This window comes from Chiloscyllium plagiosum, chromosome 9, assembly GCF_004010195.1.
Source record: "Chiloscyllium plagiosum isolate BGI_BamShark_2017 chromosome 9, ASM401019v2, whole genome shotgun sequence".
Taxonomy (NCBI): Eukaryota; Metazoa; Chordata; class Chondrichthyes; order Orectolobiformes; family Hemiscylliidae; genus Chiloscyllium; species Chiloscyllium plagiosum.
In genome coordinates this window covers 14,071,764-14,097,033 of record NC_057718.1, presented here as the reverse complement: position 1 = coordinate 14,097,033, position 25,270 = coordinate 14,071,764, and the positions used below count along the sequence as shown (strand labels likewise).

The 25,270-nt window shown below is 41.3% G+C and overlaps 1 protein-coding gene across 2 annotated transcripts in view; it reads right to left on the bottom strand.

Moving 5' to 3' along the window:
- efcab2 (EF-hand calcium binding domain 2) overlaps window positions 1–25,270 on the bottom strand; it is a 73,948-nt gene that overhangs the window by 8,037 nt on the left and 40,641 nt on the right. Inside the window, exons 5-7 of one of the 2 annotated variants that reach the window (XM_043695421.1) lie at window positions 19,096–19,138; window positions 17,757–17,823; window positions 4,330–4,506 (exon numbers count right to left, since the gene is read on the bottom strand). In XM_043695421.1, coding sequence (XP_043551356.1) covers window positions 4,361–4,506; window positions 17,757–17,823; window positions 19,096–19,138 — 256 coding nt within the window. In that variant the 3' untranslated portion in view covers window positions 4,330–4,360. Of the gene's footprint in view, window positions 1–4,329; window positions 4,507–17,756; window positions 17,824–19,095; window positions 19,139–25,270 lie in introns of those variants that run through there. The other variant, XM_043695422.1, reaches the window with a different exon arrangement.

The following is a 25,270-nucleotide window of genomic DNA, read 5'->3' as shown; positions in this document are numbered from 1 at the left end:
CAAATCATGGAACTATAAACCAGTGAGCCTGACCTCAGTGGTGGGCAAGTTGTTGGAGGGATTCCTGAGGGACAGGATGTACATGTATTTGGAAAGGCAAGGACTGATTCGGGATAGTCAACATGGCTTTGTGCGTGGGAAATCATGTCTCACAAACTTGATTGAGTTTTTTGAAGAAGTAACAAAGAAGATTGATGAGGGCAGAGCAGTAGATGTGATCTATATGGACTTAGTAAGGCGTTCGACAAGTTCCCCATGGGAGACTGATTAGCAAGGTTAGATCTCATGGAATTTTTTCACGCAGAGGGTGGTATGTGTATGGAATAAGCTGCCAGGGGAAGTGGTGGAGGCTGGTACAATTGCAACATTTAAGAGGCATTTGGATGGGTATAAGAATAGGAAGGGTTTGGAGGGATATGGGCCGGGTGCTGGCAGGTGGGACTAGGTTGGGTTGGGATATCTGGTCAGACCGAAGGGTCAGTTTCCATGCTGTACATCTCTATGACTCTATGACTCTAGAGAACCCAGAACTGATCCTTGTGGCACTCCACTGGTCACAGGCCTCCAGTCTGAAAAACAACCTTCCACCACCATCCTGTGCCTTCTACCTTCGAGCCAGTTATGTATCCAAATGGCTTGTTTTCCCTGTAGTCCCTGAGATCTAACCTTTCTAACCAGTCTCCCATGGGGAACCTTGTCAAACACCTTATTGAAGTCCATATAGATCACAGCCACCACTGTGCCCTCATCAATCCTCTTTGTTACTTCTTCAAAAAACTCAATCAAGATTGTGAGACATGATTTCCCACGCACAAAGCCATGTTGACTATCCCTAATCAGTTCTTGCCTTTCCAAATACATGCAAATCCTCCAACAATTTGCCCACCACCGACATCAGGCTCACCGGTCTATAGTGCCCTGGCTTGTCCTTACCCTTTTCATAAATAGTGACACCACACTAGCCAACCGTCAGTCTCACCTGTGACTATCGATGATACAAATATCTCAGCAAGTGGCTCAGCAATCACTTCCCTAGCTTCCCACAGAGTTCTAGGGTACATCTGACCAGGTCCTGGGTATTTATCCACTTTTATGCATTTCAAGATATCAAGCACTTCCTCCTCTGTAATATGGACATTTTTCAAGATGTCACTATTGATTTCAAACATGGACCATCTCCTAATGCGGTGCTTCCAGCCATAGGAGGCTTCATGTTAAAATCATAGCATTTCAAATACAGAAGGATGCCATTTAGTCCATCATGTCTGTACTGCTCCTGAAAGAGCTACCTAGTGAACCCCATTCTTCAGCCCTATCTCCATAGCCCTTACATTTATCTCTGTCAAACATATATCCAGCTCTCTTTTGAAAACTCCTGTGGAATCTGCTTCCACCACTCTCCCAGACAGTGTATTCCAAAGTCTAACAACTCTCTGAGTAAAGACGTTTCCCCTCATCTCACTCCTAACTCTCTTGCTGACAGCCTTGAAATTGTCACCCTTAGTTACTGACATACCAAAATGGAATATCCTTCTTTACCCTGTCAAAATTATTCATAAGTTCACATCTTAATCTTCTCTGCGCCAAGAATAAACCCAATTTCTCTAAATTTTTCTTTGTCTTTAAAGTTCCTCATTCCTGATATCATTCTAGTAAATCTCCTTTGCACTTTCTCCATGGCTTTAATATCCTGCCTTAAATAAGGTGCCCAAAGTTGGACACAATTTGCCTACATGATTTGGTAAACCACAGTTGCTTGTCTCCCATTGAACGTCATGCAGATAACAGAGGGGCAGTGGCACTTTACTCTGTTTAGAGGTAGCAGCCAGATGTCCATTGTATCCACCTTCTTCCACTGGGACCAATGAGGGATATAAGATGTCCCTATCACATCAGGTTCCCATTCAGGTCATGTCTCAGAGTACTGTTGCAGTACTGTTCAGGAAGAGGGTGTTAATTGGATTCTTTCATCCATACACCAGGAAGATGCACTGAGATTATATGACGGTTGATGGTGATCTATGAAAGTTGCAGCATTGTGCCAAGTCAAGACAATGAAGATGTTCTTCAGAAGGAACAGCATTCCCAGCATCCCACAGCTCAGCAACACTGGCTGAAACAACACAGACAGAATGTTCCTTGTTAGCACTGTTCAATGGAACTGATTGCATGGAGTCATCTTTCATTAACTGCAAATGTTTTGATGCTGCAGATGGAACCCCAACTGCAAATGCAGCTAACCAGTTCAATCTTTTAATGCTTTACATGTTTGTTTAATAGAAGTTAAGATTGCATACTGATGGAAGCTTTCACAAGATCTGATTCTCCCTCATTTAATCATGACAAAGTTTCATGCTAGTAGTGAAACTATGAAAAAGAAAGTTAAAAATCACACAACACCAGGTTATAGTCCAACAGGTTTATTTGGAAGTACACTAGCTTTCGAAGCACTGCTCCTTCATCAGGTGGTTGTCTACCTGATGAAGGAGCGTCGCTCCGAAAGCTAGTGTGCTTCCAATTAAACCTGTTGGACTATAACCTGGTGTTGTGTGATTTTTAACTTTGTACATCCCAGTTGAACACCAGCATCTCTAAATCATGAAAAAGAAAGCTATCATTCCGACAGGGTTAGGACTTTGTGGTGCTAAAGGTAATTAGTGTCCCTACTCTTGTAGTTGTAGCTAAAATGACAGTCACTCACAAAAATCACACAACACCAGGTTATAGTCCAACAGCTTCATTTGAAACCACAAGCTCTCAGATCCCCCTCCCGCCCCTGCCCCCCTCCCCCCACCCCCACCCCCCTCAAAGCCAGCTGCCTGAGAAAGGAGTGGGGGCTCTGAAAGCTTGAAGTTTCAAATAGACCTGTTGGATTATAACCTGGTGTCATGTGACCTTTGACTTTGTCCACCCCAGTCCAACACTGGCACCTCCATATCAAAGCTGATAATGAACAGTGAACATGATTTACAAATGTGAAAATGTGTTTTCAATGAAATTCCAACCATGCCAGCTCTGTGCCCTCAGAAGGTTTACTTTTTCCTTTCCCTCTTACTATGTCTACGTGTAGTCCAAGGGTCGCAGCTGAAGTGGAAGGAGCCTGCCCTGTATTGGAACCTGTTGACCATGGAATATTGGGTGATATGACCCCTGAAGTATTTGTGGCTGGAGGGTCCAGGCATGCTAAGAATATTCTGCCTAGATGCAGGTCCACCCACCTCAGCCTCAACTCCCACAGGTTTGTGAATTGCAAGCAGAGAATATTTTTATTCATTCGGGTAAAGTGGGCATTGCTGGCCACACCCATATTTATTGTCCATCCTTATTTGCTGTTGAGAAGGTGGTGATGAGTTGCCTTCTTGACTGCTGCGTTCCATGTGCTGTGGGAAGTCCCACAATGTCATTAGGGAAAAGAATTCCAGGATTTAGATGCAGCAACACTGAAGGAATGGCAAACTATTTCCAAGTCAGCAAGGAGAATTGTTTGGGGGGGGGGGGTGGATCTTGCAGATGGTGGTGTTCCCATGTATCTGAGTGGAGATGCAAGTGTTAGCCTTCTATGAAGTGACCTGAGAGGAGGCTTCTGCAAGGCCTATGTGTGGTTCCTACTCCTGCTGGGTGCTTATTGGCAAGATCCTATCTCCTTCTCAGGAATGAGCTTTTGGAATGAGGTCAAGGAGCTTCATCCTCCTACTGCCTTGCCATTGATGCTAAGAAAGTGATAGAGGGCAGGTCAGTGCCGAATATCCAGGCAACATTGAATGTTGCTAGAACTGGCTTTCCAAGGCAGCTGTCAACCTTCCCACTGCCAGACACCTCCTCAGAGGTGGAGGAAGAGATTGTGTTTTCTCCATGGTGGGGACAATGACAATGGCACCACAGCCTTCTGGAGATAAAAGAGAGAATGCGTTGCAAAATAGGAATAGAAGTTTGTGCATGTTAAGAATACATTTACAGTGATGGTAATAGCAGAGCAGCATAGCACTTGACAACAAATCTTACTTGGATACCAGAACATGAACTCTTGGTATCATCACATCCGCTGTCACAGTCCTCAACTGCCAGGGCAAAGATTCTCTCATGTAGGGGATGAGGACAGAAATGTCAGGATCCCACTATCCATCCCTATTGTGGATTATTTTCTCTTGGAATGAGAGAAAGGGAGGATTGAATGAGATGAAAGTGGTTGGCACACCTGTTAGAACTGGTGCAGTAAGAGAAATGTGGCAGAGGGCATGCAGGGGTAGTTGTCTGCGGGGGGAGTGGGCAGAGTGGGTGACAGCAATAAGGGAAAATACTGTGTGCAATAGTGAGAGTGTTAGCCATAGAATCTTGGTGGGAGGTGGGTGCAGTAGCAGAGTTACAGTGAGTATGAGGTAGCAGAGAGAAGAGGATGGCACTTACCCTTGCAGAATGCAGAAGGACATGAGCTGCTGCTGTGGTCTCCTGGAGTGGTCCTGAAAAAAAGATGACAGTTCTCCTCTCCGCTGCCCCATTTACCAGGACCTTGAGACCCATGACAAAAATTGTGTGACAATTTGCCTCTGTCAGGCATCTCCAGGGCATTTTTTTTACCCACACTGTAACTGTACTGGCAACTCTTGGCCTGCAGTGACTGACCTGGTTCATGTTAATATGGTGCTGGCAGCAGGAATCTCAGAAGATCCCAGCAGAGGCAAGTACACAGATGTTGATGAACACAAGGTAGGAGGGGTGATGTAGAGACATGAGTCAAAATGTGTGGCAATGGAAAAGCACAGCTGGTCAGAGAATTTCCGAGGAACAGAAGACTCTCCTGCTCCTCGGATGCTGCCTGACCATCTGTGCTTCAGCGCCACACTTTTTGACTCTGATCTCCAGCATCTGCAGTCCTCACTTTCTCTTAGTGACGTAGAGGCATGGCGAGCATTGTGATTGTGTGGGGTAACTATCTAGAATTCATAAAGAAAACCTCTCCATGAAACCTTCTGAAACTGATATTTAGCCAATTTTGGTAAAATTAAGCTCCATGACACACTACACTAACATTACTGTGAGAAACATCTTAAATGTTGTAGCACCAACAAACCTAGGTATCGGGAAAGAAATTTTTTTTAAAGTTGGGAGATGTGGAAAAAATATTAAATTTGTGTAATAAAAAGAAATACCAAAGACATTATCCGAATAACTATTAAAATCAGGCACACATCTGAAGATTGGAATACAAATATACTATAAATTAATGCATCCACATCTAGGAGGGAAAACAAATCTTAAATGCAGAATATGTTAAAAGCATCAACAAAATAAAACTGGAAGTGCTGTCAAATTTGTAATATTGCATAAATATAAATATGTCTTCAACAAAGATCTTCAAATGATTATGTTCTACAAAATAAATTTTCGGAAAGTTTTTTTTTAGATTAGATTAGATTAGATTACTTACAGTGTGGAAACAGGCCCTTCGGCCCAACAAGTCCACACCGACCCGCCGAAGCGCAACCCACCCATACCCCTACATTTACCCCTTTAACCTAACACTACGGGCAATTTAGCATGGCCAATTCACCTGACCTGCACATCTTTGGACTGTGGGAGGAAACCGGAGCACCCGGAGGAAACCCACGCAGACACGGGGAGAATGTGCAAACTCCACACAGTCAGTCGCCTGAGTCGGGAATTGAACCCGGGTCTCTGGCGCTGTGAGGCAGCAGTGCTAACCACTGTGCCACCGTGCCGCCCACAAGTTGAGACAAGTACAAGCCAGATGCATTTAGTTTTCATTCTTGATGAATGAAACATGTTAATTCGAAAGAGTCAAGTACTGATCGGAATAAGAGGGCAGAACCCAGATGCAGAAAATCTGTCTGGTAATTAGTGAAGTTATACCCATGTACTTGATAAAATAGCCTAGTTTTACTTCTAAATGACATACATCAAGATTAATTATGGAATAGGGAAGATCTCCCTTTTAAAAGTGAGATAATCATGAAACTTTAAATGCTTCATTTTACATAAAGAATTACAGTTAAATTAACACAGTATATAAATATCAAACAGAATCCATATGATTGACTCATTGTCAGGGCACGAATTTCAATTTTGACCTAAGTCATTGTCGTGTGATTGTTTCCATCCTTAAGTGTTCCTCACTATACATTTTCTTATAACATTTGCTAGCAAATGTTTGCTTACATTATCTTCCATGAAAGGCAAGTCAGAAGATGTAATATTTTAGAAAGACAGGAAGAGGAGATAATCTAAAACACAGTAGAGAAGATTTGAGACACCCCAGTGAATAAAATACTGAAAATAAGAGTGGAGAGATTTCTGCCCCATTGCTGTGATAGTCATGACCATTTTGCTAGATTTTCAGAAGAATTGCTTGAACTAATAGGTAATCTTTTGTGACTCTGACAGGTGGAATGTGCAGCTAATCAAACCCCATTACTCCACAAGCTGCAACATTGGTGTAAATGTTTCGATTCAATCACCAAAATGGCCAACGTTGTTTCCCTTTATTCCTGCTATCCAGAGTGAAAGTGACTTTCACCAGATTTATTTCAAAACTCAAAAATAACTCACTCTTTATAAATTAAATTCATTAAAGTGGCAAAAATTGGTTAAAGGGGTGCAGGAGAAGAGGGGCCTGGGTGCATCTGTGTTCAGATCATTGAAGGTGGCAGGATAGGCGAAGTAAGCAGTTAATGAAGCATATGGTACTCTTGGCTTTTTTAATAGGGGCATGGAGTACAACAGCAAGGAGGTGAAGTTAAACTTGTACAAGACACAAAGCTACAGTATTGTTTTCTCTGTGGACACCACATTCATAGGAAAAATAAGAATTCATTGTGCAGAAGCAGTTTACAAGAATGTTTCCAGGGATAAAAACATCCGTTATGAGAATAGATTTGAGAAGTTTGGACTGTTTTCCTTGAGGGTGATGAAGATTTAGAGTAGATTTGACAGAGGTTTTCAAAATAATGAGCCAGCTGAACAGAATAGATGGGGGAAGCTGTTCCCACTTGCAATTGAAAAAAAGAACGAGAGGGCAATATATTTAAAGTGATGTGAGAAAAACTTAAGGAATGGATTGCACTGCCATGAAATGTAGTGAAGGCAGGTTCAACTGAGGCATTCAAGTGGGCATTGGATGATTAGTTTGATAGGAATCGTGTGCAGGAATATGGGTAAAAGGTAGGAAATTGGCACTAAGTAATAGAACTGGTATAGGCACCATGGGCCAAATGGCTTCCGTCAGCGCCATTACAATTCTGTAAGTCTGTACTTAACAACTAAACTGTATTCCAGATGAAAACTATACATCCTTAATCCTAACAAACACATTCACACAACAAACAACACAATAAAGCTTTGCAGAGATGACTGGCTTACAAAACAAAACCCAAAGTGTCTGATCTCAAAGGATAAAATGTGATGGTTTTACACTGCTCTCCAATTATCCTGCTGATGGGACCAAAATATTGACTGCCATAGAATTCTAAAAAGTCTTCAGACTAGACTTCAACTCAGACGCATAGTCAGTTAGACATTCTTATGTTCCCAGAAATACATCACTAAGAGACAGATCCATATGGTTCGTTCTAAAATCACACAGGCTTACGAGTAATATATTAGCTTGGATAAAGGATTGGATAATCTTATGCTGTGGATTTAAGAGGTGCATTTTGACCTGGTTTCTTTTAGAGAGAGATTGGGGGACAGGTGAAGAGCAGTCCATGAGAAATAAACAACTTGTGAGGCCTTGGGCTTTTATTAAAATTTGGAACAATAGAAGCGGCCTGGATGGGTGTGGCCAGTGCCAACAGACCAGGATTTCTAGCTGTTTTAGTTTTGCAGGTTTAGGTTTAAGCAGTTGCTTTTGTGGGCTTGAAGAAGTGGAAGCTATTTTTCCCTCCCTCAATTACAGTCAAAAGCTGGGGGTTTCTTTGTAGGCTGCTGGATTGCATGTCAGACAAAATCTGTTTTCTGAATTTGCCTTTTTGCCGAGAGGTGTTTGTAGTGATTGGAACCAGGTGGATCTGATTGACTATAAGATGTTTGATTGGGGCTATTAACCTGAACCAAGCAGGGAGGCCTGACTGACAGAGATAAACAGAGTATTCAGAGAGCCTTCTGAGTTCAGGGACTGACTCTGAGCTGGCTAGTCACAGCCAGTGTACTGTGCATATATAAATAAAGGGTGACTTGGTGACAGGATACTGGCCGCTACAGTTATTTCAGTGTGTTTATGGCGTGTTACTATATTGGGACAATTGAGTTATAGAGCCATAGAGATGTACAGCACAGAAACAGACCCTTGGTCCAACTCATCCATGCCGACTTGATATCTTAAACTAATCTAGTCCCATTTGCCAGTACATGGTCCGTATCCCTCTAAACCCTTCCTATTCATATACCCATCCAGATGCCTTTTAAATGCTGTAGTTCTACCAGCTTCCACCATCTCCTCTGGCAGCTCATTCCCTACACGCACCACACTCTGTGTGAAAATGTTCCCCCTTAGGTCCCTTTTATATCTTTCCCGTTTCTCCCTAAACCTTTGCCCTCTAGTTCTGAAGTTCCCCCACCCCAGGGACAAACCTTGTCTATTTATCCTATCCATGCCTCTCATGATTTTATAAATCTCTATAAGGTCTCCCCTTAGCCTCCGATGCTCCAGGGAAAACACCTCCAGCCTATTCAGCCTCTCCCTATAGCTCAATCCTCCAACCCTGGCAACATCCTTGTATATCTTTTATGAACCCTTTCAAGTTTCACAACATCCTTCCAATAGGAAGGAAACAAGATCTGCACGCAATATTCCAACAGTGGCCTAACCAATAAATTGTACAGCAGTAACATTACTTCCCAACTCCTATACTCAATGCTCTGACCAAAAAAGGAAAGCATACCAAATGCCTTCTTCACGATCCTATCTACCTGTGAGTCTAGTTTCAAGGAACTATGAACCTGCACTCCAAGGTCTCTTTGTTCAGCAACACTTCCGAGGACCTTACCATTAAATGTATAAGTCCTGCTCTGATTTGCGTTTCCAAAATGCAGCACTTCGCACTTGTCCTGTCTGCCACCCCTCAGCTTATTGGCCCATCTGATCAAGATCCCGTTGTACTCTGAGGTAACCTTCACTGTCCACTACACCTCCATTTTTGGTGTCATCTGCAAACTTATTAACTATACCTCTTATATATCTATTATTCTGTTAAGGTTTCCAATAGAGTTAAGTTATTCTAAGCTCTTCTTTCTTTTGTAATATTTTAATCATAGTGTTTGAATAAATTGTGTTTTGCTTAACATTAAGAAGTTTCACTAGTTGAATTGCTTTTGGAACATAGAATTTTACATTTGCCTTTAAAATAAGAAAACGTTAGGGTTTAGGCTACCTTCTTAAAATATTTTGAGGGGGTCTGGTCAGGTCCATAACAACAGAAAGCAGCAAGTTGGGATAAATGTGTCTTTTCCTGTTGGCAAGCTGTAAGTTTTTAAAAACACTAAGGGGCAACTTTTTCACGCAGAGGGTGGTATGTGTATGGAATGAGCTGCCAGAGGAAGTGGTGGAGGCTGGTACAATTGCAACATTTAAAAGGCACCTGGATGGGTACATGAATAGGAAGGGTTTGAAGGGATATGGGCCGGGTGCTGTCAGGTGGGACTAGATTGGGTTGGGATAGCTAATCTGCATGGACAAGTTGGACCAAAGAGTTTGTTTCCGTGCTATACATCTCTATAACTCTATGACTGATGGGACATGGTGTTGCAGACTGGCCAGCATTTATTGCCTGTCCCTAGCTGCCCTAGAAAAGGTAGTGGTAAGCTGCCTTGTTGAATTGCTGCAGTCCCACATGCCCACACACAGTGCCCATGGGAGGGATTTCCAGGATGTCAACCCTGTGACAGTGAAGTAACTGTCATATAAGTCAGCTTGGTCAGTGGCTTGGTGGGTGATGATGTTCCCATGTATCTGCTACCTTTGTGCTTCTAGATGGAAGTCATCATGCGTTTGGAAGGAGCTGCGTAAGGATCTTCAGTGAATTTCTGCAGTGCATCTTGTAGAACATATACACTGCCGCTACTGAGCATTGATGGTGGAGGGAGTGGTTGCAGTGCCAATTAAGCTGGCTGCTTTGTCCTAGATGGTGCTGAAAATGTGTTGCTGGTAAAGCACAGCAGGTCAGGCAGCATCCAAGGAACAGGAGAATCGACGTGTCGGGCATAAGCCCTTCATCAGGAATCGGGCTTATGCCCGAAACCTCGATTCTCCTGTTCCCTGGATGCTGCCTGACCTGCTGTGCTTTACCAGCAACACATTTTCAGCTCTGATCTCCAGCATCTGCAGACCTCACTTTCTCCTCTTGTCCTAGATGGTGTCAAGCTTCTTGAGTGTTATTGGAACTGGACCCATCTAGGCAAGTGGGAAGTTTTCTATCAAACTCAAGACTTAGAGTCATAGAGATGTACAGCATGGAAACAGACCCTTCAGTCCAACCAGTCCATGCCGACCAGATATCCCAACACAACTAGTCCCACCTGCCAGCACCCGGCCATATCACTCCAAACCCTTCCTATTCATAGACCCATCCAAATGCCTCTTAAATGTTGCAGTTGTACCAGCCTCCACCACTTCCTCTGGCAGCTAATCCCATAAGCGTACTACCCTCTACGTGAAAAAATTGCCCCGTAGGTCTCTTTTATATCTTTCCCCTCTCACCCAAACCAATGCCCTCTAGTTCTGGACTCCCCGAATCCAAGGGAAAAGATTTTGTGTATTCATCCTATCCATGCCCCTCATAATTTTGTCAACCTCTATAAGGTCAGCCCTCAGCCTCCAACGAAAACAACCCCAGCCTACATGAGATTACTTACTGCGTGGAAACAGGCCCTTCGGCCCAACAATTCCACACCGACCCTCCGAAGAGCAATCCACCCAGACCCATTACCCCTTCACCTAACACTACAGGCAACTTAGCATGGCCAATTCACCTGACCTGCACATCTTTGGACTGTGGGAGGAAACCCACACAGACACGGGGAGAATGTGCAAACTCCACACAGATAATTGCTCAAGGCAGGAATTGAACCCGCATCTCTGGCACTGTGAGGCAGCTGTGCTAACCACTGTGCCACTGTGCCGCACCCAGCCTGTTCAGCCTCTTCCGATAGCTCAAATCCTCTAACCCTAGCAACATCCTTGGAAATCTTTTCTGAACCCTTTCAAGTTTCACAACATCTTTCCAATAGGAAGGAGACCAGAATTGCACGCAATGTCCTGTACAGCCTAACCAATGTCCTGTACAGCCACAACATGACCTCCCAACTCCTGTACTCAATACTCTGACCAATAAAGGAAAGCATACCAAACGCTTTCTTCACTATCCTATCTACCTGCGACTCCACTTTCAAGGAGCGATGAACCTGCACTCCAAGGTCTTTTTGTTCAGCAACACTCTCTGGGACCTTACCATTAAGTGTGTAAGTCCTGCTAAGATTTGCTTTCCCACAAGGCAGCACCTTGTATTTATCTGAGTTAAACTCCTCTCGGCCCATTGGCCCATCTGATCAAGATCCTGTTGTAATCTGAGGTAACCTTCTTCGCTGTCCACTACACCTCCAATTTTGGTGTCAGCTGCAAACTTACTAACTTTACCTCTTATGCTCGTATCCGAATCATTTATATAAATACAAAAAGTAGATCCTCTCTGCTATCTCTCTCTCATGTAAGAACCTGTGTTTGAATTTACCTTTTTGCCAAGGGGTGTTTTTATGGAATAGTACAGGAAATCGGAACAGCTCTTTGTTAGGTTGTGGGTTTTCGAATAGTTGTTATTCTGAATTCTGATTTCTTTTGCTTGTGTTTTGTTCAGTAGTCTGTAAATAAATTCTGTTTTGTTTAAAACTGAGTAGTTTGACCAGCTGCATCACTCCTGAAATATCCATGATACGTCTGCTTAGAAGAACTCAAAAAGTTAGGGTCTGGGCAACTTTCTTGAAATGTTTTGAGGGTATCTGGCCTGATCCATAACAAGTCCAAGCCTGGAAATTGTCCAGATCTTGTTGCATTTGAACATGGACTGCTTTAGTACTTGAGGAGTCACAACTGGTGCTGAACATTGTGCAATCATTGGCACACATCCCCATTTCTGACTTTGCGATGCAGGGAATGTCATTGATGAAGCAGCTGGAGATGGTGGGGACTCCTGCAGAGATGTCCTAGAGCTAATATGACTGACCTCAACAGCCACAACTATCTTCGTGTGCCAGGTATGACTCCAACCAATGGAGAGTTTTCCCTGATACCCACTGATTCCAGTTTTGCTAAGACTCATTGATGCCACTCTCGATCGAACGTGGCCTTGATGTCAAGAGTTGTCACTTTCCCCTCAAAAATTCAGTTCTTTTATCAATGCTTGAACCAAGGTCTGGAGTTGAGTGGACCTGGTGGAATGCAAACTGGGCATCAGTGAGCAGGTTATTGCTGAGCAGGTGCTGCTTGATTGCACTGTTAATGACACCTACCATCACTTTACTGATGATCGAGATAAGGGCAGTAATTGGTCAGGTTACATTTGTTCTGCTGTTTGTGTACAGAAGAACCTGGGCAATTTTCCACATTGTCGGATAGATGCCAGTGTTATAACTGTGCTGAACGAGCTTGGCTAGGGGACAGCAAGTTCAGGAGCACAAATTTTCAGTACTATTGCTAGAATGTTGTCAGAGCCCATTGCCTTTGCAGTATCCAGTGTCTCCAACCATTTTTTGATATCAATGCAGTGAATTGAATTGGCTGAAGACTGGTGTCAGTAATGCTGGGAACCACTGGAAGATGCCTAGATGGATCATCCACTCATCGTTTCTAGTTGAAGATTGCCGTGAATGCTTCAGCTTTATCTTTTGCACTGTTGTGTTTTGCTCTTTCATCATTGAGGATGGGGATATTTGTGGAGCCTCTTCTTCCAATGAATTGTTTAATTGTCCACTACCACTGGATGTGGCAGGACTGCAGGGTTTAGATCTAATGTTTCGGTTGTGGGATCACTTAGCTTTTGTCTGTCAGTTGCTGCTTATGCTGGTTTGTAGCTTCACTAGGTTGCCACCTTGTTTTTAGCTATTGCTTGACTGATCTGTGAGGTAGCTTTCCCAATTTTGGTATGAGCTTCCAGATGTTGGTAAGGGGGACTTTGCAGGACTGTTTCTGCCATTGTCTCTTTTCCGGTGCCTAGGTTTACACCAAGTGGTCGGTCCCCTTTTTTACTTCTTTGATGAGACTTTGTAGCAATTGATACAATTGAGTGGTTTGCTTGGCCATTTCAGACAGCATATTGCTGTGGATTTGGAGCCATGTACAGGCCAGAGCAGATGAGGATGGCAGATGTCATGACAATGACAGTGTTTATGACATTAGTGAGGCAGCTGGGTTTTGTCTGACAATCAGCAGTAGTTTCATGGTCATCAATAGATTCTTAATTCCAGGTTCTTTTGTAATGAATTCAAATTCCACCATCGGCCATGGTGGGAATCAAACCCATGTTCCCAGAACATTGGGTGAGCTTCTAACAATCATACTACTAGACCATCACCACCCCTACAACTGGTGGGGTGCCACAGAATCTGACCTCTGGCACCAACCATTGACAATCTATATTAATGACTTGGATGCAGGGATGAATATAGTATAGCCAAATTTGCAGCTGACACTAAAATAAGTGGGAAAGTAAGCTGCAAAGTAGAAATAAGAAATTTTAAATAGGTATAGAAAGGTGAGGTAAATGGGCCAAAAGTTAGCATTTGGAGTTTAATGTGGATAATTGTAAGGTTATCCATTTTGCTTAGAAGAATAAAAAGGCACCTTATTATCTAAATGGACAGAAACTTCAAAATGTTTGGATGCAGAGGGATTGGGCATCCTCATGCACACATTGCAGAAAGCTCGTGTGCAGATATAGCTAATACTAAGGAAGGCAAATGAAATTTTGCATTTCCTGCTAAAGCAATGCAGTTTAAAAGTACAGAAGTGTTGCTAAACTATAAGAGATAAGAACAAAAGGACACCACTTAGCCTATTGAGTCTGCTCTGCCATTTGATCCTGGCTTATATGTTTCTCAACTCCATCCTCCTGCCTTTTCCCTGAAATCCTTGATCCTCATACAAATCAAGAATCTATCTATTTCAATGAGTTCCACAGATTAACCCCCTCTGTCTGAAGAAATTCCTCCTTATCTCAGTTCTAAAGGGTTGTCCCTTCATTCCAAGGCTGAGACCTTGGGACCTTGTCTCTCTATTAGTGGAAACATCTTCTCAATGTCCACACTATTCAGGTCTCCCTATTCTGTAAGTTTCAATCAGAAGTGAGGCAAGAGTGGCATAAAGGCTGCATTCAACTGAGGGTGGCTTCAAGAGTCCTAGCAAAACTGGAATCAATGGTTATCAGAGGGCAAACTCTCCACTGGTTGGTATCATACCTGGTACAAAGGAACGTGATCTTGGTTGTTGGAGGTCAGTCATCTCAGCTCCAGGACATCTCTGCAGGAGTCCCTGAGGGTAGTGTCCTGAACCCACCCATCTTCGGCTGCTTCATCAATGACATTCCCTGCATCATAAGGTCAGGAGTGGGGCTGTGCGCTGATAATTGCACAATACTCAGCACCATTCATGACTCCTTAGGTACTGAAGCAGCACATGTTCAAATACAACAAGATTTGGACAATTTCCATGCTTAGGCTGACAAGTGCCTCGTAACATTTGTGCTATACAAATCCCAGGCAATGACCTAAGAGACAATCTCATCACCACCCCTTGACATTCAATGGTGTTACAATGACTGAATCCCCCACTATCAACATCCTGGGGATTACCACTGACCAGCAACTCAACTGGATTCATCAAATAAACACTGTGGCTACAACAGCAGGTCAGACGCTAGGAATACTGTGATGAGTAACCCACTTCTTAAATCCTCAAAGTTCTGGAAAGAGCGTTCCCTCCACGACTATCTGGTCAGGTCCTTGCCCCAAACAACCCACCCTCCCCTCCTGGCACTTTCCCCTGCGACCGCAGGAATTGCAAAACTTTCATCCACACCTCCCCCCTCACCTACACCTAAGGCCCCAAACGAGGCTTCCACATGCATCAAAGTTTCACCTGCACTTCCACAAATCTCATTTACTGTATCCATTGCTCCCGATGCGGTCTCCTCTACATTGGGGAGACGGGACTCCTACTCACAAGTCCTTCAGAGAACATCTCCAGGACACCCATACCAATCAAACCCACTGCCCCATGGCTGAACAATTCAACTCCCCCTCCTACTCTGCCGAGGACATGCAGGTCCTGGACCTCCTCCATCGCCACTCCCTTACCACCTGATGCCTGGAGAAAGAACGCCTCATCTTCTGCCTGGGGACCCTTCAACCCCATGGCATCAATGTGGACTTCACCAGTTTCCTCATTTCCCCTGCCCCCCCACCTTACCCCAGTTCCAACCTTCCAGCTCAGCATCATCCTCATCACCTGTCCATTCTGTAAATCTTCCTTCCCACCTATCTGCTCAAGGACAACTAGGGATGGGCAATAAATGCTGACCAGCAAGTGATGCCCACATCCCACACATGAATAAAAAAACCCTTCCAAAGCCAGCACATTCTCCCTTAGTTATGGGGTGCAAAACTGCTCATAATATTCTAAGTGTAGTCTGCAAGACCCTTACATAGTCTCAGCAATACACTTCTGCTCATGTATTCTATCCCTCTTGAAATAAATGATAACATTGCATTTGCCTTCCTAACTTGCGAAGAAAATGCTGAATTAGGGCTCCCAACTTCCCTTATATTTCAGATTTCCACAGCCTTTCCCCATTTAGAAAATAGTCCATGTCTCTATTCTTCCATAATGCAATTGTACAAGGCATTGGTGAGCCTGTATCTGGTGTACTATGTACAGGTTTTGGTCCACTACCTTGAGGAAAGATATAATTGAGAGAAGGTTCACTAGATTAATTCTAGACATGAAAGGCTTGTCATATGAGGAGAGATTAAGCTTAGACCTATAGTTGCTAGAGTTTAGGAGGATCAGAGGAAATGTAATTGAGGTATATAAGATGCTAAAGACTGATTTAGTTTTATGGGACTAAGAGGAACAGGAGTATTTGCAGGCTATGTTAATATTAACACACATTAATGCCGGATATTGGTTATAACTTGCCCCAAAATGGACCAGACATTCTGCTGACGGTCAGGTGAATACACAGGAGTGGATGAGGGAGGGGAAGATTTCTGCTCTGACTCTTGGTTGCCTAAAACACACATTCAAAGGAAAACCTATCCTAATATTTTCTACAAGTATTAGCCTGGCTCACTCAGTGCAGATAGAACACTACTTTGCAGGAGCTGACATCTTTTTAATACAACATAAAACAAGGTTCCACTTACTTGTTCAGGTGGATGTAAAGTACCTGAGGAAAGATCAAGTAGTCTTGCTGGTATCGTCGGTGAACACTTTGAGCCTGTAACTCTTTTTCTCATACTATATACCTCCACCAGGTTATCTAGTTATTTGTCTCAGTTACTGTTTGTAGAACCATGCTATATGGAAATCAGCTGCTGTATCAGCCTATATAATAACTGTGACTGCACTTCCTGTAGAACGATTTGAGGTATCTTTACATAAGGCACTATATAAATTAAAATTATTTCTTCATTGCCCTCCACCAATGTGTATTTATGTGCCCCTTTCAGGTCACAAATGTAAACACTGTTCACACAGAGGTCGACTGAGAGAATGCAGATACTATGGCTCTAATATGTATTGTTCCTGAGGATTCTTTTGATTCTTTATACTCTGCCAATGATGACATATATTTTCAACAGGCATTCAAAACCTAATTAACAAGAAGTGTAGACAGTGTGAAGTTTTTTCTATAATATTACTTACAGATTCCAAGGTTTTGTCCATGGTGAGTTAAAAAAAAATCTGTCTTGCAACAAAAGATGTTTTATCCTATGAACAATTGCAGCCACAACATATTAGCAGGGCCACTTGTTTGTAATAACAGAGTAAGTCAAATTATATTTTCATTGCATGATATTCTGGCAGTTTTGATTAAATTGTGCAACTCCTTAGATTTTCCTTAGAAACTTAAAGAATTACATTTTTTTAACTGTTTCTTTTAAAGTCAAAGGTAAGACCATATTACCATAAGACCAGAAGACTGAGGAATGTGGTAGGAAATACAACAGACTGGTTTTAAATATGTGCAGTTTAGGAGTAGTGATGGGGGAGGGTTTGTGGGTATTAGGAACAGGTATGAGTATTGGACTCAAGTAATATTGCTTTGTGTGTTATGGCATAAGGTAAAGGAGAATCCAGATGAGTTTTACAGTGGTGGGACCATGTTACTGGTGGAATTACTAAGATCTAGCAGTAACATGGGAAGAATTTTCAGTCATTCCTCTTCATTCGATGCTGCGAGGGCATTTGGGAAACTGAGCATGTTGAATGTTATCCCATCATAAGTGCCTGGCAATTTTCCATCAGAAACAAAAAGGGCTCCAAGACTGGTATAATAACGCCCCAACCAAAATCAAAAATTGCCATTTGGTCATCTTTCCCTTCTCAACCATAATGCCATGTGTTTTCAGCTCCAGAATGGTTAAGCATAATACAAAAAGCATAAGAAGGTATTATTGGAAGGAGGTGTTACATTTACAGAAAGTTCATGCCATATGTATACATATATACACAATATACAGAAAAGAAACAGTACCTTCTTCAGTCAAATATTTTGTAAGTTCCTCTTGGGTAAGATATCCTTTTTTAGTTTGATCCAACACCTGGTGATGAAATGTAGCAGTGACATTAAAAGGTTGATGATTAAATTTAGAACTCCTTAATGGATATTTGCAAGTTTTGGGTTTTACTTTTGATATTTTGTCAAATGCAGTGCCAGGTACTCACAGGTCCCAATGACACCGTAACACTGAACTAGTATGATACTGTAGCCCAGAAGTGGAAATAATTCTGATCCAAACTGCTCTCTTCATGGAGCATGTGTGACCTACCCTGTGCATTTCTAATCATTTTGAAGCCATGTACTTGGTAAGGTGAGGCCAAGCAGTAATTGTTGAACTACTTCATTTCACTGATAGCAAGTGAGTAATAGTCAAAGTAGGTAACACTTATGTAACTTAGTCTCACTTTTCAGTTGATGATGCAAGGAAAAAGTATTCAGCTAGATGACCTGTTCCTTTCTTGCTTTTGGCAGTGCCTTCCTTTCTGACTACTTCTAACCGCAAAAACTGATCTGCTGTTATTTGACATCTATCTTCTAAAGATTAGCTTTCACATTGAATTTACCATATGGACACAGGCCGTTTGATCCAACTGGTCTAATTCAGTGTTTTATTCCACAAGGTTTTTTTCCCATCCTCATCATCTAAACTTATTGGCTCTTCAATGTATCAGCTCATCTTTTAGTACCCATCAATTTTATATGTTATCTGTCTGTTTAAATGACTCTGTCAGTTTGTTCCCCCACCCAGTGAGAGTGTTGAGACGCTTGTACTTCCTGCCTTTAGTAGTCTACCTGGTTTATTGATTAAAAAAAACTCCTCACCCCCTTGAGATACACTTCAAATTAGCCATCTCATGCCATTCATTTTAAGCATATCCTAAGATGAAAAGATGCCATTTTAACCAATGGGTCTGGGATGAGAAGTGATGAAACCTTTGTCTCAGCTTGAAAGAGACACTGAACTGTGATATTTCACAAGTTGGACTGTCTGGTTTTGGTGCCTGCAAATCTCCCAGAGGGTTTGTTGGGAATCTGGAGCTCATTTCCTGAAGGGGTGTTAGAAGCAGAAATCATCATCACATTTTGAAAAAGACAGGGCTAAAGACCGAATGCTGGAAAGTTGGTTTGGACTGGATAGTTATTTTACAGCTGGCAATGACAAGATGGGCTGAACTGGCTGCTCTGGGCTGTCTATCTGTAAAATTTCTTAACTTTTTGCACTCGAAATGAATAATGATCAGAAGTACTGAAACTAGAAACTATGCTATTTCAAAGCAGGCTTTAGGAAATGGAATTTTAAATTCAACCATACCTCAAATGCTCGCAAAATAACGTCTTCCGGTTGGGGTCTGTATCTATAAAGAAAATTTTTTTTAAATGCACATGAAGATAAAACTTATACATTTATTTAGCACCATTGCAATCTCAGAGTAGTCACTGTTGTAATGGTGAATCATTATATTAGGATATTAGCCATAAACACTGATAATAGGAAACTTTAAGGTGGCATGGCAGTGAGGCAGCACACTGTAATGGATTGTTCATTGTTTTTATGAATAAATTAGGCAAAAGGAATTGCACCTAAAGTTCCAAACAAATGTTACTGAATTGAAGAATATCAATGAATATCAACGTACACAACTTCAAAAAGGATTTGGGAAGCTCTATCACTGAAAGAAAAACTGCAAATCAAATTCACTACAGAAAATGTAACAAATTGAAATTTGGCAGAGATGAGTTTGATGTTTGGTTAAGTGATTAGTGGAAATTCAAGCAGCAGATCAAATAAAATGAGAATTTTAAAACGTACAGAAAACAAGGGGCACTACAAACAGGACGTGCAAGACCAGTTTCAAATGGCATGTGGCCTTGATGAGACTATGGGTAGAAATGGATTAGACTTCTTGACCATTTTCTAGATCAAAACTCCTCACCACCCTGGCATTTTGCAATGAAAGGTTCCTGAGCTGAAATTATATATATATATATATATATATATATACATAGATATATTTATTACTCATGTGTTTATATAGATGTCCCTGGTAGTTGCCTAAGGTATAAGGTTTTGATCAATGACCAAGGCTCATTAGTTAAATTGGTGTCAGTGCATGCATAAATCAGCACTTCTTAAGTCCATTCAGCAAATCACAGCAGGAACAGTTAAGAAATAGTCTTCAGATGCATTATTTAAAGGGATTCACACTACCATTTAGGAATATCCGGACTGTGTATCAGTGACACACAAGAGAAAATCTACCAACAATGCCTTGTGTCATCCTCCTTATTCAGTGGAAGGGATGGGGGGGAGCACAGTGAATAAATGCTCGTGTACTTCTTGAATATAGCTGTATAAGTATTCAGACAAAAAGTAATCAGGCAAAACTGCAAAACTCACTATAAAGAACCGTACACCTTGCCTAGATAGCTGAAAAAAATCATTTTCCCTGATAAGTGTTGTTTTCTCAATTTTTAATTGGCCACTGCTCTGGGGAGGGTAAAGAAAATGCTGCAAAGACACTCTGTCTTCCCTTAAAGCATGGTAGCAATGACATCAATGACTGGAAGGTGCTTGCTACCAATTGTACAAATGGTGACAACTTATCTATTGAGCTATATCATGCTTTCAGTCCAAATGCCTTAAAGATAATGTAGAAGAGCAGCTCAGAAGGAAACTAAAGGAAGCAAATCTTGCTCTCCACAACACACTACCTCATGTGATGTCATGCATGCATCCAAAGATCTACAAATATCAGCCTGTTCAATCACATGAAGACCCCCACACCCAAAAAAGCACGACCCTGAGAAGACATCATTCTTGAATTGAGGCACAGCTAACAATGGCTCGTCAGGGCTTTCTGCAAGTTAAGATATAGGCAACAAATTTTGGACAAGGAAAAGTTAATGTAGGATGGACAATAGAAGGTTAGCCAGGACAACATTGGAATAGGCAAGTCTTGAGGTAAAAGAACATGAATAGGGGTTTTCAGCAGCAGGTGAGTTGGTGTTCAGGCAGGGATGAAGGTGGGCAACTTTATGGAAGTAGAAGTACACATCCTTGATTTCTTGATGATAGAGGAGAGATGTAAGAAATCACATCAAGAGTTTGAACAGTCTGACTCAGATTCAGCTCATTGGCAGAAAGGGACAGAATTGGTAGCCAAGGAAAGGCTTTATTGTGGAGACCAAAAACAATAAGAAGAGGATTTCCATTCACTCAATGCACAACTTGTTTGTGATGTCATGTACATTGGTTTCCTAGAAGTGGTCATACCACTTTCATGTTATGCCAGTTCTCAACATCTCTGGTTCACCCTGGTTATTGCAGGGCAAGTTGGTGATTAAAAGTGCCAATAGAATATAACTTTGCAATCTGGCTCATGAATGCTTTCAGGGACTCGATCAAAGACAAGAGTGACAATATAGAACAAATCAAAGACAACGGTTCTGATAAAGCAGACCAGTATAACAGCCTGAAACAATAGTTTCATTATCTGGATGGCTCAAGAGAGGTCCTTCTGTACAGCCCAAAACAATTCTCAAGATTACTAATCGTTGACAACATTGTCTACAAGGTGATGGTCTAGTGGTATTTTCGCTGGACTGTTAATCTAGAGATCCAGGTAATGATTTAGGGGTCTGGGCTCAAATCCCGCCACAGCAGATAGTGGAATTTGAATTCAATAAAAAATGTCTGGAATTAAGAGTCTAATGATGACCATGAATCCATTGCCAATTGTGGGGAAACTCTAGCTGGTTCACTAATGCCCTTTAGTGAAGGAAACTACCCATCCTTACCTGGTCTAGGCTATATGTGACTCCAGATCCAGCAATGTGTTTGACTCTTAACTTCCCTCTGGGCATTTAGGGATAGGCAATAAATGCTGGCCTAGCCAGCAAAGCCCATATCCTGTGAATGAACAAAGGAAAGCCTTGTGGAAACCCATACAGACACAGGGAGAACATGCAAACTTTACTCAGGCAACTGAACCCAGGTCACTGACACTGTGAGGCAGCATTGCTAACCACTAAGCCACCATGTTGCCCATTATGTATAGATAGGTCTTTTTCCTTTCAGTGGTTTTTATTCCAGGATTTTATATATCATTGTGACTTCATTCTCACTTTAACCCAAGAAAAGTGTTAACAGTGTAAGTAAAGGTAGAATCTTCAGTTGTGTGACATGATCACTGACATTGGGAGTTCAGCTTTGACAGGTTACATGGATGATTGTCTGATTTTGTCCTTTACAGTGTGATGAGTTGTGCCTTTAAGAGGGATTTTTTCTGTCCTGCTTCTCTTGAAGAGGCATGTTGTAAACCTGGTGACAAGGTGTCCACTCCATGGAAAGCAGTGTAAGTAACTTTGGGTTTTTTTGTAAAGTAGACAAAGGAAGCATAAGTGGGTGGAGTCAGCCTCACACTCACACGGTTTTAGTTTTGCTTTCAGTTTTTGAAGTTGGGTTTTGGAGTTGAAGTTGGGTTTTGGAGTTAAAGCTGCTGGATACAGTTCTGTCTCCCTGCTTTTGCAAAAGCTTGGGTTCTGTTTCTGCTGATAGATACATTCTGACAGTGTTCCTTCTTTTGGACTGGAGATAGCAAATGAGGGAAATCTGTTTTGCTGAATTTGCCTTTGCCAAGTGTGTGTTTATGGGAGGTTGCTATTTTGGAATAGTTGATGAGTTGTAGTTAAATAATATATTATCTTGTTAAGTATTTCAATAGAGTTATGCTTTTTTTTGTTTGTACTTAAACTGTGGTGTAAGAATAAAATGTGTTTTGCTTAAAGTCAAGTAGTTTGACAAATTGAATCACATCTGGAACAGCAACTTAAACTTGCCTTTAAATAAGATAAAAGTTAGGGACTAGGCTATTTTCTTGATATGCTTTGAGGGGGTTTGTCCTGGTCCATAACACAGATTTTTCCATCTTTAGCAGTAGAACCCAGAACCAGCAATTTAGAATTTAATGAGGGAAGGTGATGGCCTAGTAATATTATCACTGGACTGTTAATCCAGAAACCCAGGTTCGAATCCCACCATGGCAGAATTCAATAATATCTGGAATTAAGAATCTAATGATTACCATAAATCCATTGCCAATTGTCAGAAAAGCCCATGTGGTTCACTACTGTCCTTTAGGGAAGGAAGTCTGCTGTCCTTACCTGGTCTGGCCTACATGTGACTCCAGAACCACAACAAAGTGGTTGACTCTCAACTGCCATTTGGGCAATTAGGGATGGACAATAAATGCTGCCTAGCCAGTGATGCCCTCATCCCAGTAAAGAATTTTTAAAAACTAATTCTGCAGTCAAGAAGACTTTGTCAGTGATTTATGGAGTTATCTGGTATAGTTCAAAGCAGTGATTTCCTAAATGCAACAAGATAGTCCTTTAAGTATCTGGATATGTTTTACTTAGTCAGGCAAGTGCAATAGAGGAAAACAATGCATTGGTTTTCATTTGTTTAATTTCCATTTTCTCAAAAAGAAGATATGTTATGGCATATCTTGAAATTAGTTGTTTTCTTTTGTTCCGTAAGTCTATAATGTCACACAGATGTTTGCCTGCAGATGTACTAGAATTGTCTGACAGTATCTTTTTGTTATATACTGGGAAACATAGCCCAAAGGTAAATTACACTGACTGCAATTTTTAGCACTATCAATGGTCATCCTTCGGATGTAAGAGCTGTCCATTCTGTGAACTAAAACGCTCAATCTTTTCTGAATTACAATATCCTATCAGTCATCCTATTTTGTAATTCTCAGTGCCATCAATTTTCAAATGGGTTTCTTCTCATCCTTTGTTCCTTTTATGTTCTTCCTATATTTCACCACTGTACAGAAATGGTAGGCATGAGTCAGTGAGTAAAATCTAATCCTGAAACTTAAGCTAAAAGTGTCTTCAGAATTAGACAATGATAATTAGTACACCAATACTAGATAGATGTGAAAATGAAATCTGCATGCCAATCTCAAGAAATTAGCCACTTTGAACTTTAAACTACATTTTGAGTTTTACTATTATTGCTTTAAGATGTCATCTGAATCTCCAGGGTAAACAACAGCCACATTATGCTCTGCCAATCCATCACAATTGGAAATAGAATATAGGAAACCTACTAACTATTGAGGGGAATATTTATTTGAATGCAAAAGGATGCCTATATGTAGTCAATGAACTCATTAATTTCTCAGAAAGTGAAACATGCAATTTTATATGCATGCAGTAAGGGTTACTATTTGAATAGTCCAATTTCAGAGCATGAGGGACCATTTTAAATCAAACTCTCAGCTAACCATCAAAGAAATGTGTGGAGTCAATGAGAAAATAAGTACTACAGGAATCTGACTGCACATAAGGCGATGAAACATACACGACATGGTGTCACTAGTGGTTAGGCTTGCACTGCCTCATACTAAGGCAATAGAATGGTTAATAAGTTCAATATACACTTTATACACATGCCTTACATTGACACTTTACATTTAATATTGTTTAGAAGACTTAGGTTTTGAAAGATTGTAGAAATTGATTTATTTCAAGTTTTGTGGAAATACCTGGAGTAGTTTATTTAAAAGAGGTCATTGAGAGTTCACTTTGGACATCAGATTTTTTTTAAAAAGGCTGCTTGTAAGTCACATGGATGATGCTAACTATACATCCTTGCTAGGACTGTTTCTTAACAGTGATTGTTGTTGAAAGGGGCTTGTTTTACCTGGTTCATTTGGAGGGAAGCCTACTTAGAATATGCTGCATAGCTGATCTCTTTCATTTTTTAAAAAACCCTGTCAGTGACCTCAGGGTGAAATCTATTTGTTATTTTGAAAAAGTGATTGAGGAAACATCTCAATATTTCCTGAGTAATTTGTGTCTGCAAGATTCAGAGACCATGTAATACATGGTTTGTGATTACACTACCATGCTAGAACATCAGAGCAATGACTCCAGAATATTTAATGCTTTATCTTCTAGCTCAAAGCCTTGAAGGCAACCTACAGGTCAAAGCATTTTTTTCTTTTTTTTTCAGAAAGACAATCTCTGCAGAAAAGTTTGGTTATTTTCCCCTTTTCCTAAAGAGTATGTGTTTGTGTGTGTGATTTGTGGGTTATTTAGAGGGAGATACTTTTATATTTCTGTATTACTGACTGTTAATTTATTTTTACATTTTTATCGAATATATGTTTTGATTGATATTAAACCAATAGAGTCACACAGAATGGAAACAGTCATTTTGGTCCAGCTAGTCCACGCCAATTATGTTCCCAAACCAAACTAGACCTACTTGCCTGCATTTGGCCCATATCACTCCAAACCGTTCCAATTCATGTACTTATCCAAATGTCTTTCAAATGTTGTAACTGTACCTGCATCCATCACTTCCTCTGGCAGTTGAAGACATGTACTGTACCTTTAAGAGAGAGTGAATCATGTTCTGCACTGAGAGCTTGCAAGAAGCAGTCTCATAGTGTACTGGAAAATTGAAA